The 15,532-nt window shown below is 45.8% G+C and overlaps 1 protein-coding gene across 3 annotated transcripts in view; it reads left to right on the forward strand.

The window, feature by feature from the left end:
• The first annotated feature begins 215 nt into the window (after nucleotides 1-215).
• LOC101112162 (beta-hexosaminidase subunit beta-like) overlaps nucleotides 216-15,532 on the forward strand; it is a 32,131-nt gene continuing 16,814 nt past the window's right edge. For all 3 annotated transcript variants that reach the window (XM_004016883.5, XM_060400233.1, XM_012096752.5), the window contains exons 1-3: nucleotides 216-564; nucleotides 6,797-6,942; nucleotides 12,288-12,353. In XM_004016883.5, the coding sequence (XP_004016932.2) occupies nucleotides 290-564; nucleotides 6,797-6,942; nucleotides 12,288-12,353 (487 nt within the window). In that variant the 5' untranslated portion in view covers nucleotides 216-289. The remainder of the gene's footprint in view (nucleotides 565-6,796; nucleotides 6,943-12,287; nucleotides 12,354-15,532) is intronic.

Raw genomic sequence — 15,532 nt, forward strand, 5'->3', positions numbered from 1 at the left:
GGAAGTTGGGCGTGCGTTCGGCAGTATCACTGAGGTGAGCTGCTGCAAGAACCGCAGCGCTACCAGCGGGAAGTCTGGGCAGGGAAGAAGCCCGGGTTGGGCTGGAGGCAGAGGGCTGCGCGGCTGGGCTCTGGTCCCCATGTCTGCCCCAGCGCTCTGGAGGCGGAGCTCAGTCAGCTGACTCTCGGACTCGCTTGCTCCACGCGCCGCCCCTCGGACTCCGGCGGGATCAGGAGCCGAGGCCGCGGCTGGAGCTTACGGTGGGGGCGCGTAGAGAGCAGCTGCATCCATGGAGCAACGCGGGTTCGGGAGGCTGAGGCTGCCCGGGCTGCTGGCGCTGCTGGCGGCGCTGGGGGTGCTGGTAGTGCAGGCGGCGCTGGAGAGGCGAAAGGCGCAGACCCCACGCATCTCTGCATCGCGGAACCAGAATCTTTGGCCCCTGCCTGTCTCTGCGATGACGACCCCGCGCTTGCTGTACCTCTCGCCCGGAAACTTCTTCTTCGGGCACAGCCCCTCTTCCAAGGCCGGCCCCTCCTGCGCCATCCTGCAGGAAGCGTTTCGGCGGTGAGCGCTCCCGACGGGCGGCCAGGGAGGGGACCCGGAGACCCCGGGGCGGGGAGGGACGGACCACCCCTGGGACGCAGCGCAGGCGCCGAGAGGAGGAGCCCCTGAGAGCCTCTTAGCGCCTGCACAGCCGTCCAGCCTGGCCGACGCTCTTGCCCCTATTTGACGGGTGAACCGGCCAGTGACCAGACCAAAGTCACGAGTCTGGAAGAGAGCAGAGCCGGCTTGAACCAGCAGGAACTGAAACGCAAGCTCTTCCCCTGACCTCCCGTCCCGTCCCCCCACAGCCCCCTCCTAAGGGACTTCCCGGGTGCTCTGGAACCCTGTTTTGGAGTAGGATGCTCAGAGTTTGTGGCTGTGTTCGCCTCGGAGAATGGAGTGGATGGAGGGTTAATGGCAGTTTATCTGGGGGGAGTTCTAAGAGGAAGATGGGTTCTTAAAGCTTGGGGACTAGGGGTTTCCCAGAGTGGCTTTTCGTTTATAGGCAGTTTCTCCTCCCCCAGTCTGGTAACAGTTCAGGTGGCAGAAAGTCCTTAGGTTGAAGCATTGCCCCAAACTCCCCTTCCCTTCCAAAACCTCTGTCCCATGCAAAGTGCTGGATAGCTTCCCCTAGCTACTTTGGTATGGTCACTGCACTGCAATACCTGCTTCTCCTTTTGATTGCCAGAAACATGTGCTTGCTCTCCCAGCTTCCTGTTTAGATCCTTAGCACCTCTCAGCCCTCCAGCCTCAGGTCTGTAACCCCATTGGCCACAGGGTGAGTTGTGTAGTAGGGAGGCAGCCCACAGTGCTAGCTTTTTCTTTCTTCTTAAAATTGATGTCAAGTTGATTGGGCAGGGCAGGGCTTCTCTGGTGGCTCAGCTGGAAAGACTCTGCCTGCCAATGCAGGAGACACAAGAGACATGGGTTCCATCCCTCCCTGGGTGGGGAAGATGCCCTGGAGGAGGAAATGGCAACCACTCCAGCATTCTTGCCTGGAAAATTCCCATGGACAGAGGAGCCTGGCAGGCTACAGTCCATGGGGTCACAAGGGTGGGACAGGACTTACTGAGCAAAAGTAAGAGTTGGTTTGTGGTGGTGTGCCACAGCGCTAGCTCTGCTAACTACACCGTGTGCAAGGCGGATAGCCCTTGGGCAGGTGTCTCAAGAAGCCTGAGTCTTCGACTTGTCCTAAAGGGCAAGACTGTCTTAAAGGTGCCCTGAAGGAGTGTGGTTTGGTGCTCAGTGTACAGGTCCTTCCCTCCCTCAGATTTTGGTCGTTGTTCCCTGAGGTCATTAGAGCTTAACTGTGCTTGCAGGACACCAAGCAGCTGGGGGGTAAATGCAGGACTAGTCACATCAGCACCTGCTGACCCCGAGCAGGTGAGCTCGGGGTGACCCCAGCTCGGCCTTGGACCCAGGCTTAGGCTGCAGAGACTTACGAAGTCGATGGCAGAGATGGCTTCTTCTCCTTCGGTTGTGAACCACTAAATAAGAAGAGGGACAATGTTACCCTCATTTTAGATGCATGCTCTAATGAGTCTTTGGTGTTGAATCTGCCATCAGGTCAGAATGGCTAGAGTCTGGGTGAAGAAGTTATATCAAGGTGGTTGATTACCAGCCTTGGGATATTGAGAAGGAACAAGTACCTGAAGGCCATTTAATGGAAGATGTTGACTTGAGAATCTTTTAAAAACAAACACACCTCATTTGCTCTGGGACTCAGTTCGTACAACTGGATTTTCCTTCTGTGCCATACTGCTGGTGATAAGCGAATGGTATGAGTATGGCAAGAAAGCGTGGCTGCTGTAAGGCAACCATGGTTAGATCAGCAGAACTTGAAGAAGCTGTGAGATGGTTTAAAAAACAAGGCTTGGCATCCTAAGAGAGTGCAGGTAGTTATCTGAAGGCTTTGTCTAACTAATTTCTTCCCTGTGTGGCAAGCAGCTATTAATTATACCCTGCATGTTAGGAAGAGATTATAAAACATTAGCCCTTATGGCTGAGACTTGAAAGCACTCAGGAGAGTGTTCTCGGAACCGAGGAGGGGACTTTACTGCTTCAGAGAAAAGGCATGATGGAGTTGAAAAGGTTTAGAGATGATGGGATGTTCTAGAATGTGTAGGCCATGGAGAACAGGTAAAACCGAGGCCCCAGTGTGATCAGGTCCTCATGGCTGCCCTCTCCTGAGGAACCCACTTGTGTCAGCCTCTGCTTTGAAACAGTATGCATTTTGCAGGCAGAGTTCTGTCTGTCTGGTACGTGGCTGCTTCCTTAGCTTTTAGAACAAGCTCACATGCCAGTTTTTTCTTTTTGCCTTTTTCCCTCCTTGGTTAACTGAAACTTTAGTTTCAGATCCTGACAAGCTAAAATGGGCTTTCCTGGTGGCTCATATGGTAAGGAATCTGCCTGCAATGCAGGAGACCCATGTTCAATCCCTGGGTCAGGAATATCCCCTGGCAAAGGGAGAGGCTACCCACTCAAGTATCCTTGCCTGGAGAATTCCATGGACAGAGGAGCCAGGCAGGCTACAGTCCATGGGGTCGCAAAGAGGTAGAGACGATGAAGGTATTGACTGTTCACAGGCACCTTGGACACCATTGAGTCCAATCCCTTAGTTTTCTGTTCAGTTCAGTCACTCAGGTGTGTCCCACTCTTTTTGACCCCATGGACTGCAGCATGCCAGGCCCCCCTGTCCGTCACAAACTTCCAGGGTTTACTCAAACTCTTGTCCATTGAATATGTGATCCCACCCAACCATCTCCTCCTCTGTTGTCCCCTTTTCTTCTTGCTTTCAATCTTTCCCAGCATCAGGGTCGTTTCAAATGAGTCAGGTCTTTGCATCAGGTGGCCAAAGTATTGAAGTTTCAGCTTCAGCATCAGTCCCTCCAATGAACATTCAGGACTGATGGACTGGATGGATCTCCTTGCAGTCCGAGGGACTCTCAAGAGTCTTCTCCAACACCACAGTTCAAAAGCATCAATCCTTCAGCGCTCAGCTTTCTTTATAGTCCAACTCTCATATCCATACATGCCTACTGGGAAAACCAAAGTATTGACTAGAGTTTTATATTAGAGCTTTAATATCTAGGGCCAAGATTTCTTTATTTGGCACAAGCAGCACCTGACTCAAAGCTGCCAACAGGTATAATTTCCTTAAAATTTTTTTTTTTTTAATTATGGTAGTTTGTATTTAAGACTGCTGTGTGCTCAGTTGTGTCTGACTTGTGGCCCCATGGGCTGTAGCCCGTAAGCCGCCTCTGCCCATATAATTTTCTAAGCAAGAATACTGGGGTGGGTTGTCATTTCCTGCTCCAGGGGATCTTCCCAACCCAGGGATGGAACCACCATCTCTTCATCTCCTGCACTGACAATTGGGTTTTTACCACTAGTGCAACCTGGGAAGCCCTCAGTTCAGTTCAGTTCAGTTCAGTTGCTCAGTCGTGTGCGACTCTTTGCAACCCCATGAATTGCAGCACACCAGGCCTCCCTATCCATCACAAACTCCTGGAGTTTACCCAAACTCATGTCCATCAAGTCGGTGATGCCATCCAGCCATCTCATCCTCTGTCGTCCCCTTCTCCTTCTGCCCCCAACCCCTCCCAGCATCAGGGTCTTTTCCAATGAGTCAACTCTTCGCATGAGGTGGCCAAATATTGGAGTTTTCAGCTTCAGCATCAGTCCTTCCAAAGAACACCCAGGAATGATCTCCTTCAGAATGGACTGGTTGGATCTCCTTGCAGTCCAAGGGACTCTCAAGAGTCTTCTCCAACACCACAGTTCAAAAGCATCAATTCTTCAGCACTCAGCGTTCTTCACAGTCCAACTCTCACATCCATACATGACCACTGGAAAAACCATAGCCTTGACTAGACGGACCTTTGTTGGCATAGTAATGTCTCTGCTTTTGAACATGCTATCTAGGTTGGTCATAACTTTCCTTCCAAGGAGTAAACATCTTTCAATTTCATTGCTGCAGTCACCATCTGCAGTGATTTTGAAGCCCCCCAAATTAAAGTCAGCCACTGTTTCCACTGTTTCCCCATCTATTTCCCATGAAGTGATGGGACCAGATGTCGTAATTTTAGGATTGCTGTATTAGCCATTTTTAGCTATACAGTTTAGTGATCTTCATTTCCTTTTGAATCTGTCAGGATTTTTCGATTGAGACTTCCTTGGTGGTCCAAGGGCTTAGACTTCCTGGACGTTGCCAATGCAGGGGCCCAGGTTTAATCCTCAGTAAGGGAACTAGATCCCACATGCCAGAACTAAGGCTCAGCCCAGCCAAGTAAATAAATAATGTATTTTTAAATTATAAAAAGATTTTCCTAAGCTAATGATTTCCCTCAGCACCTTTATCTCTTTCATTGTCTCATTGGTTAACTTCCATACACTTCCAAGTTCATCAGAACTTTCCCATCTCTCCTTACTTCCCTGGAAAACACACAAGACAGTCATATATAAGTAGCTTATACAGCTTTCTGGCTTCTCAGAATCTGTTGCATATCTTAGGCTTTGAAGACCATGTGATCTTTTATCTTCTAGTACCTTCAAATGTTTATTTGCTACCCTCTTCCTCTGATAGTCAGGTGCCAGCAGAATGTAAATTTTCCAGGCCCTAGTGAGGATTCTTTGGTGTTACTAGCTGGGATACTTTTGTTGGAAGGTAACAGGAGTCCCAGCTCAGTCTGGCTTGAGCAAAGAGAAAACCTGTTACCTCACATGTTGTTTTTGCTGTTGTTCAGTTGCCCAGTCGTGTCCACTCTCCGTGACCCCACGGAGGCAGCAGGCCAGACCTCTGTCCCTCAGCATCTTCCGAAGTTTGCCCAAGTTCATATCTATTGCCTTGGTGATTCCATCCTGCCATCTCCTCCTCTGACATCCTCTTCTTCTCCCTCAGTCTTTCCCAGCATCAAGGACTTTTCCAATGAGTCAGCTGTTCACATCAGATGACCAAAATAGTGGAGCTTCAGCTTGAGCATCAGTCCTTCCAGTGAATAGTCAGGGTTGATCTCCCTTAGGATTGGCTCGTTTGATCTCCTTGCTATCCGAGGGACTCTCAGGAGTCTTCTTCAGCACTGCAGTTTGAAGGCATCAGTTCTTTGGCACTCTGCCTTCTTTACAGTCCAGCTCTCACAATCGTACGTGACTACTGGGAAGACCACAGCCTTCACTATACAGACCTTTCTACAGAGTAACGTCTCTGCTTTTCAACACACTTGTCTGGGTTTGTCATCGCCTTCCTGCCAAGAAGCAAATATCTTCCAATTTCATGGCTGCCGTCACCATCCGCAGTGATTTTAGAGCCCAAGATGAGGAAATCTGTCACTGACTTCAACCTTTCCCCTCTATTTTCCATGAAGTGATGAGCCAGTAGCGCATTTGATAAAGAATCTGCCTGCAAAGCAGGAGACCCTGGTTCCATCCGTGGGTCTGGAAGATTCTCTGGAGAAGGAAATGGCAACCCACTCCAATATTCTTGCCTGGAGAATCCCATGGACAGAGGAGCCTTGCAGGCTACTGTCCATGGGGTCGTAACAGTCAGACTCGACTTAGTGTCTCAGCCACCACCTAATGGGGCCAGATGGCGTGATCTTAGTTTTTTTAATGTTTAGTTTTAAGCCAGCTCTTCCTCTCCCCTCCTTCACCCTCAGCAGGAGGCTCTCTAGTTCCTCTTCTCTTTCTGCCATTAGAGTGGCATCATCCCTGTATCTGAGGTTCTCCCGCCTGTCTTGAGTCCAGCTTGTGACTCATCCAGCCCGGCATTTCTCATGATGTGCTCAACATACAGATTAAGGAACCAGGGTGACAGCCAACAGCCCTGTCTCCTCTTTCTCAATCTTGAACCACTCAGCCATTGGTGGCTCAGATAGTAAAGAATCTCACACATTGAGAAGTCCAAAAGCGGGCAGGATTTCAGGGCTAGTTGGCTACGTGGCTCAGCAGTATCATTAGGAAATCTGTATTCTTGTCATCTCTGACCTGCTCTCTTTGGTGTGGCTGCCACTTGTGTACGTGTCACGTACAGAGAAAGTTTTCTTCTTGGTGCTCACCTCGGAGAGAAAGCTTCCTCCCACCCTCCTCCCCGCCCTGCCCCATCACTAGTCAGAATGAGCTTGCACACCCAGCTTCACACACCTAGTGAAAGACAGGGAAGCCTGGTGTGCTGTACTTCATGTAGTCATATAGTCAGACCCGACATAGGGAATGAACAACAATGGTTTGAAAATTTGTTTCAATTTCTCTCACACAGGTATTATGCCTATATTTTTGGTTTCGACAAGTGGCCTCTTGACTCTGATAATGTTGCAAGGAAAATGAAGTTACAGAAACTTGAAGTCTCAGTCATCATGGACCCAGAGTGTGACAGTTTCCCCAGCATCACCTCGGATGAGTCTTGTGAGTACCTATGTCATGGGAATAGACTGTTCACAAAGCTGCTTGTTACAGACTCGAGGGCCAGAAGCTGACTCTACTCCATGAACTATTGTGAGCTCTTAACCAGTGAGTTTATAATTATTATTTTTAAAAATAACCCTTAGGGAACTTCACTGGCGGTCCAAGGTTAAGACACTGCACTTCCACTGCAGAGAGCACAGGTTTGATCCTTGGATGGGGAACAAAAGTCCCACATGCTGCACATATGGCAATAATAAATGACTAAATAATTACTGTTAAAAGTCTGATGGCAAAACTCAAAAATAATCATTGCAGGAAATCTTTAAGTACAGTAAGTGAAGAGGAGGAATTAAATTATTCATAATCCCAGCACTCAGAGTTCACCTTTGTTACTTAGATTTTTTTTTTTTTGCCGAGTTTGAATGTTTTACATAGATATAAATAAAAGCATAAGATAAAGAATGGCATGAAAAAGGGGTCTAGTTCTGTACATTTGGCTTTTCTATTTTTCTTTTTTGCATGTGCTATACTAAGTTGCTTCAGTCGGTCTGACTCTTTGAGACCCCATGGACTGTACTCTGCCAGGGTCCTCTATCCATGGGATTTCCCAGGCTAGAACACAGGAGTGGTTTGCCATTCCTTTCAAGGGGATCGTCATAACCAAGGGATTGAACCCCCATTTCTCATGTCTCCTGCATTGACATGCGGGTTCTTTACCACTAGCACGACCTGGGAAGCCTCTTTTTTGTGTATGAGCATGAATTTCAATAAATATTTTTCAATGACAGCATTTTTAGTGGCTGAATAATGTTCTACCAACTGTATGGATGTGCCAAAACTTACTTGGCTTATCCCTTAATTATGCACATCTAGATAGTTTATTTTGAAATTAAGCCTATGTTTATAGGCATGATCTTTCATTCTTTTTTTTTTTTTTTTGGCACAGTATGTGGGATCTTAAGTCCTGACCACGAATTGAACCTGTGCCCCTTGCAGTGGAAGCACAGAGGCTTAACCACTGGACCTCCAGAGACGTCCTGACATGATTTCTGTTTATAATTAAGTTGACACATAGATAATGCAGAACTGAGAGGGGTGAAGTTTTTCACTTTTCATTTATATTTATGTTGTATTATATTTATATTCCATCTTCATTTATATTGATTGAAAATATAATCAACATTTAGCTCTGTGATTTTTTTGTTTGCATAAAATATTACTCTCCAAGGCTTTTCCTAACTTGTTCTAGAAAGAATAAACAGATGGGCAGACCTTTTTCATAGCATGTACTGACTGGAGATTACATGGGATTGTATCAAGGAATCAAAGGAGCAATGGGTGATTTAAGATTAGTGCAGAACGAGCAGGCTGGTGAGTCAGGTGCTAAATAGAAAGGAAAATGCATATCTTAGAGAAGAGAGTAACCCCTTTGTTCTCAGGCTGCCTCACAGACAGGTAAAGTCCATCTCTTCATCCTTTTGATTAGAGATGAGATTTCTTGATGCTTTGATAACAACTTTTTGCAAAATAACTTCATTTCTTTTCCATTCTGTGACTGTTCTTAGAAGAGAATCATGATGGTTTGCCCACATTAGTCATGTGAGTTGACAGATAGCACTCAGATACTTTATGAATTAGATTTTGCAATCTGAATTGAGGAATGATCAGCAAATTACCAAGGAATCTTTGCTGACTGGCAGTACAATGACATATTGTAAAATACAAATGATGGAATGTGTCAAGGCTGGGGAGTTATAGTCTGTCTTGCATTCAGCTTTGCAAACCCCATTTTTCTGAAAGGGAGACTTCTGGAGATAAGCTAACCATGAAATATTCTGGTTAAAGGATAAACTAGTTTTAAACTAGTTGTTGATGATGATGATGAGAGAAGTAACACACAAATGGAAATAACAAGATATCAACCGTTGTCCAAGGGTATGAGGAAATCTTGGAGAAGCTGATGAGTGTTAACAGCAGCATCAAGTAAAGTAGAAATAGGCACCTCCTCAGAACCAGATGTAGACTAATTTCTACCACAGAGAAGTGATTACATACATCAAGAATGTTCTCTGTGGTTTGTCTGCCACAGTGAATGTTTATAAGCAAAACGAATGTTCATCACCAGAAGAATGGCTGCGTATATCTTGTCAGTTGACTCTAGAGAATACGCTTCAACAATTGAGAATGAACAAGTGGAGTTACAGGGCTTCTCTAGTGTCCAGTGTTTAAGAATCTGCGGGCCAAGAGAGAGGCCACGCGTTTTGACCCTGATCTGGGAAGACCCCATCTGCTGAGGAGCAGCTAAACCCCACAGCCACAACTACTGCGCCCATGAGCCACACGACTGAAGCCTGCGTGCCTGAGAGCCTGTGCTCTGCACAAGAGACGGCCACAGCGAGAGCCCCGTGCACTGCCGCTCGAGAGGAGGCCCCGCCAGCCCCAGCTAGAGACAGCCCAGGCGCAGCAGCGGAGACCCAGTGCAGCACATGCCAGTAAACACGATACTTAAAAATGAAGTGGAGATAGAACGACATGGGGAACTTGCCAAGATCGATTGCTGAGTTGGACAAGGGGGGATATATCCTAGTGTGTACAGGGGGTCCCATTTACACACCGGCATAAATACAAGGAGGTGCGCATGAGGCAGCATCTGTTTCTTGCCGCGTGGATGCAACAGGGCCCAGGAAAGCCCTGCTGTTTCCTCTACGCAAGTAGGGGGAGTTCAGTGGGCATCTCAAAGGGGATTTTAGTCTTACCTGTAACATTTTATTATTCTAAAAAGGGGAATCCGTTGCTGTTATTTGCATGTATACCCTTCAAAGCAACAGTGTGGTGCAAAAAGTATAGAAAGGGATCATTGAAAGAGAGATGCCTTCGTTCCACCTCAGGGAGCTCATCGGTGTTAAGACTGAGAATTTGGCTGTGGAATAAAAATTCTATAGCTTATTTGTCCATATATTTAGGAAATACAATCCCCTCCTTATTGCTTTATATGTGTGGTTTCTGCATTGGGTTGAATCAGAGTCCTTTTAAATATCAGCCAGTCCTCAGCTGTTGGAAAATAACTGGCATCAGGTATATGCCACATGTTAATGGTCTTAGATAAGTCTTTGTGCTGACTGATCCCAGGAGATCTCAGAACTGGAATGTGGGAAAAGCTGGCTTTTAAACCGTGACCGGTGAAATGGTGAGTTCTATTTAGGGAGCTTAAACTAAGGATTTAATAGAGGGGAGGAATCGTGATTCGGCTGTGGTCATAACAGCAATACCGTTCTTAGCCTGGCCTTTAGCTACCTCTCGACTGTTCGTCTGATGGAAAGGCTTCCTTGCCAGAAGATTGTCACCTGATTGTTGGCTGTTGATAGAGCTGTTTTCCCTATGTGTAGCCAACTGTTAAGGCAACACCCTGGGTGATGGTGGTGCAGGGTGATGATGAAGCAGAGATAGCATGTTAAATCATGGACCTGCAGCCCTCGAGTGTCTTTGCTCTGGCAGAGTCTTCCCTGTCACATCCCTTTAGCTTTCAACCTCTGTGCTTTCTGGTGCTTTATACTATCTGTGGATGACTCCAGGAGAAGGCTCTCTAAACACGGAACTGACTGTTGTGGCAACCTCTAGTTGCACTGCGTGTGCTCAGTTGCACCTCGGCATGTGGCATCTTTGTTCGCCAATCAAAGATTGAACTCCTATGCCCTGCGTTAGAAGGCAGATTCTGGACCACCAGCAAGGTCCCAGCAAGTGAGTGTTAAGGAAGATTCAGGACAATGTTAGGGGTATTAGGTACAGGGCAAGTAGGGGGCACAGGGAGAGAATGGCCGGAGTAGAGAAAACTCTGGTCTTAGAGGGTGCAAGACTGATACCAGAGGCTTCATCAAGAAATTAGGGGCACTGAGGAGTTTGCCCTTTTGACTTAAATTGTTAGCTTAAGTAAGACCCTGCTCTGTAGAGGGGTAGCAGGAGAGAACTCTCCAGTAAGGGAGAATGAGGAATCATGGAGATGACACCCAGGTTCCTGACTTGAGCTGCTCGGCTGGCTGGAGTCAGGAGAGGATGAGTCCAGAGCCCAGCAAGTGGGAAGAGGGAAGAGTCCAGTCTGGGGCTTGTGGAGTTTAAGGAAGAACCTGCGGGATTTCTGGGGCTTCCCTGGTAAAGGATTCGCCTGCAGTGCAGGAGACCCTGGCTTGATTCCTGGGTCAGGAAGATCCCCTGGAGAAGGGGGTAGGCTACCCACTCCAGTATTCTTGGGCTTCCCATGTGACTTTGGCGGTAAAGAATCCCCAAGAAATGTGGGAGACCTGGGTTCGATCCCTGGGTTGGGAAGATCCCCTGGAGACAGGAAAGGCTGCCCACTCCAGTATTCTGGCCTGGAGAATTCCATGGACGGAGAACTCCACGGGGTCGCAACGAGTTGGACAGGACTGAGCAACTTTCACTTTTCACAGGACATTTAAGTGAGTATATACAGAAGGCAGTTTGAGAAACAGGTTTGGAGCTCAGGAGAAATAATGACCCAGAAATAGCAATATGTTTTGCGAAATGTACTGTATATCATTGAGGGATTAACAGCAAACATTTTTTTTTCTTCCAGTTTAATTGAGGCATAACTGACACACAGCACCGTGTAAGTCTAGGTGTAGAGTATAATGATCTGACTTACATACATCATGAAATGATTATCACAGGAAATTAGTGAACGCACATCTCATACAGATACAAAATTAAAGAAAAACATTTTTTTCTTGATGAGAACGCTTATGGTTTACTCTTTGAACAGCTTTCATGTATAGCATACAGCCGTGCTGACTATGTTCATCCTGTTGTACATTACGTCCCGTGTACTTATTAATCTTATAACCAGAAGTTAGTACCTTTTGCCCGCCTTTGTCCAGTCACCACCCGCCTCTGGTAACCAAGAGTCTTATCTCTGTTTCTGCGAGCTTGCTTGTTTTTGAAGTACAATTACCTTACGACACCGTGTTCATTGCCCTTACACAACGTGGTGATTCAGTATTTCTGTCCATTTTTACACATAAGCCTAACTCGTGACTCTGTTCTTCTGATGGAAAGGCTACCTTGTCAGAAGACTGTCACCTGATGACTAGCTGTGGATAGATGTGTTTTCCCTGGGTGTCACCAGCTGTCACGCGACCCCCTGAGTGGTGGGGGCCGTGGAGGGTGATGATGAAGCAGAGAACGTTTTATTCTTTCCTGGTTTTTTGAGGTATAGTTGACATAACATTAGATTCACTTCAGGTTTACAACATAATGATTTGCTATTTGTACATAATGTAAAATGTTACCATCTGTCACCACACGAGGAACATGTGTTTCTGTTTCCAATGCAGATAATTTGCTTGTGCAAGGACCAGTGGCTACGCTCACTGCCAACAGAGTTTGGGGAGTGTTACGAGGTAAGTTCTTCGTAGTTTCATTGTTATTTTCTAGTAAGGAAATAGTTTCAGTTGCCACTTTGGGAAATCAAGCATATTAATAGCAAAACTTCGCTTCCTTGGGCCCTTTATAGATTTTTGGGTATTTTCAAAACAATTTCCATTAAGTACTGTATATACCACTTAAAGAAAGATCATTTATATATACCACTTAATGAAAGATCACTGGACCCTCTACAAATGTCTGAAGGTTATTGCATTCATAGTGCTCGATTCCTTGATGTTCTTGGACTGTAATATTCATAGTCATAAATGGCCCTGATCTGCTCCAGTTAGGTTTTGTTTTATCATGTGTCCCCTCTTGCCACCTTCAAGAGCAAGCATGTCCTTTCTGCATTTGATTTATTTATTCAAACAACAGTTCAGTTCAGTGGCTCAGTCGTGTCCGACTCTTTGCGACCCCATGAATCATAGCATGCCAGGCCTCCCTGTCCATCACCATCTCCCAGAGTTCACTGAGACTCACGTCCATCGAGTCAGTAATGCCATCCAGCCATCTCATCCTCTGTCGTCCCCTTCTCGTCCTGCCCCCAATCCCTCCCAGCATCAGAGTCTTTTCCAATGAGTCAACTCTTCGCATGAGGTGGCCAAAGTACTGGAGCTTCAGCTTTAGCATCATTCCTTCCAAAGAAATCCCAGGGCTGATCTCCTTCAGAATGGACTGGTTGGGTCTCCTTGCAGTCCAAGGGACCCTCAAGAGTCTTCTCCAACACCACAGTTCAAAAGCATCAATTCTTCGGCGCTCAGCCTTCTTCACAGTCGAACTCTCACATCCATACATGACCAAAGGAAAAACCATAGCCTTGACTAGAAGGACCTTAGTCAGCAAAGTAATGTCTCTGCTTTTGAATATACTATCTAGGTTGGTCATAACTTTTCTTCCAAGGAGTAAGCGTCTTTTAATTTCATGGCTGCAGTTACCATCTGCAGTGATTTTGGAGCGCAAAAAAAATAAAGTCTGACACTGTTTCTACTGTTTCCCATCTATTTCCCATGAAGTGATGGGACCGGATGCCATGATCTTCATTTTCTGAATGTTGAGCTTTAACCAACTTTCTCGCTCACCTTTCACTTTCATCAAGAGGCTTTTTAGTTCCTCTTCACTTTCTGCCATAAGGATGGTGTCATCTGCATATCTGAGGTTATTGATATTTCTCCTGGCAATCTTGATTCCAGCTTGTGTTTCTTCCAATCCAGCGTTTCTCATGATGTACTTTGCATAGAAGTTAAATAGGCAGGGTGACAATATACAGCCTTGACGTACTCCTTTTCCTATTTGGAACCAGTCTGTTGTTCCATGTCCAGTTCTAACTGTTGCTTCCTGGCCTGCATACAGATTTCTCAAGAAGCAGGTTAGGTGATCTGGTATTCCCATCTCTTTCAGAATTTTCCACAGTTTGTTGTGATCCACACAGTCAAAGGCTTTGGCATAGTCAATAAAGCAGAAATAAATGTTTTCCTGGAACTCTCTTGGTTTTTCCATGATCCAGCGGATGTTGGCAATTTGATCTCTGGCTCCTCTGTGTTTTCTAAAACCAGCTTGAACATCAGGGAGCTCACGGTTCACGTATTGCTGAAGCCTGGCTTGGAGAGTTTTGAGCATTGCTTTACTAGCATGTGAGATGAGTGCAATGGTGCGGTAGTTTGAGCATTCTTTTGCATTGCCTTTCTTTGGAATTGGAACGAAAACTGACCTTTTCCAGTCCTGTGGCCACTGCCGAGTTTTCCAAATTTGCTGGCATGTTGAGTGCAGCACTTTCACAGCATCATCTTTCAGGATTTGAAACAGCTCTACTGGAATTCCATCACCTCCTCTAGCTTTGTTCATAGTGATGCTTTCTAAGGCCCACTTGACTTCACATTCCAATATGTCTGGCTCTAGATGAGTGATCACATCATCATGATTATCTGGGTCGTGAAGATCTTTTTTGTACAGTTCTTCTGTGTATTCTTGCCACCTCTTCTTAATATCTTCTGCTTCTCTTAGGTCCATACCATTCGAGCCTTTATCAAGCCCATCTTTGCATGAAATGTTCCCTTGGTATCTCTAATTTTCTTGAAGAGATCTCTGGTCTTTCCCATTCTGTTGTTTCCCGCTATTCCTTTGCATTCATCGCTGAAGAAGGCTTTCTTATCTCTCCTTGCTGTTCTTTGGAACTCTGCATTCAGATGCTTATATCTTTCCTTTTCTCCTTTGCTTTTCGCCTCTCTTCTTTTCACAGCTATTTGTAAGGCCTCCGCAGACAGCCATTTTGCTTTTTTGCATTTCTTTTCCATGGGGGTGGTCTTGATCCCTGTCTCCTGTGCAATGTCACAAACCTCAGTCCATAGTTCATCAGGCACTCTATCTATCAGATCTAGGCCCTTGAATCTATTTCTCACTTCCAACGTATAATCATAAGGGATTTGATTTAGGTCATACCTGAATGGTCTAGCGGTTTTACCTATTTTCTTCAATTTAAGTCTGAATTTGGCAATAAGGAGTTCATGATCTGAGCCACAGTCAGCTCCTTGACTGTACAGAGCTTCTTCATCTTTGGCTGCAAAGAATATAATCAGTCTGATTTTGGTGTTGATCATCTGGTGATGTCCATGTGTAGAGTCTTCTCTTGTGTTGTTGGAAAGCTGCTTTGACCTCTTCTTTTAAGAGGATAAGAGTTTGTTTTACTGGCTTCCAAATTAGTATGGTTTTGAAAAAGGAGAAGAATAATTTTCTCTAATGTGAGCTAGCTAGCCAAAGTTATAGTAATTAAAAGGAGAGAAGGCTTTGGATGTGACTCAGGTTGAGTGTTATTTAGAATAAAGTAACGACTGTTAATGCTGTGTTTTATATCATAGTAATAATGGTAGGATTGTGATCTTATTCAAATAGTGACATGAAAATAGCTATAGAGACTTACCAAAAATGTAACTACAGATATTATCATCTAGATTATTTACATATAATGGGATGTGATGTTAAACTTTTACCAGTCTGGTCTGCCTGTCTTGTCTGGGGCCTGTTAGGGAAATCAGCTTTATTGATCTCTGTCCTGATCCACATGAGAACTTTTGGGAGCGTTTGGTGAATCTAGTCCAGGAAGTCCTTATTTTCCACTTACTGTCAGCCTATGAAAGTAACAAATGTGTCATAAATGATA

The sequence above is a fragment of the Ovis aries genome, chromosome 16 (assembly GCF_016772045.2).
Source record: "Ovis aries strain OAR_USU_Benz2616 breed Rambouillet chromosome 16, ARS-UI_Ramb_v3.0, whole genome shotgun sequence".
NCBI lineage: Eukaryota > Metazoa > Chordata > Mammalia > Artiodactyla > Bovidae > Ovis > Ovis aries.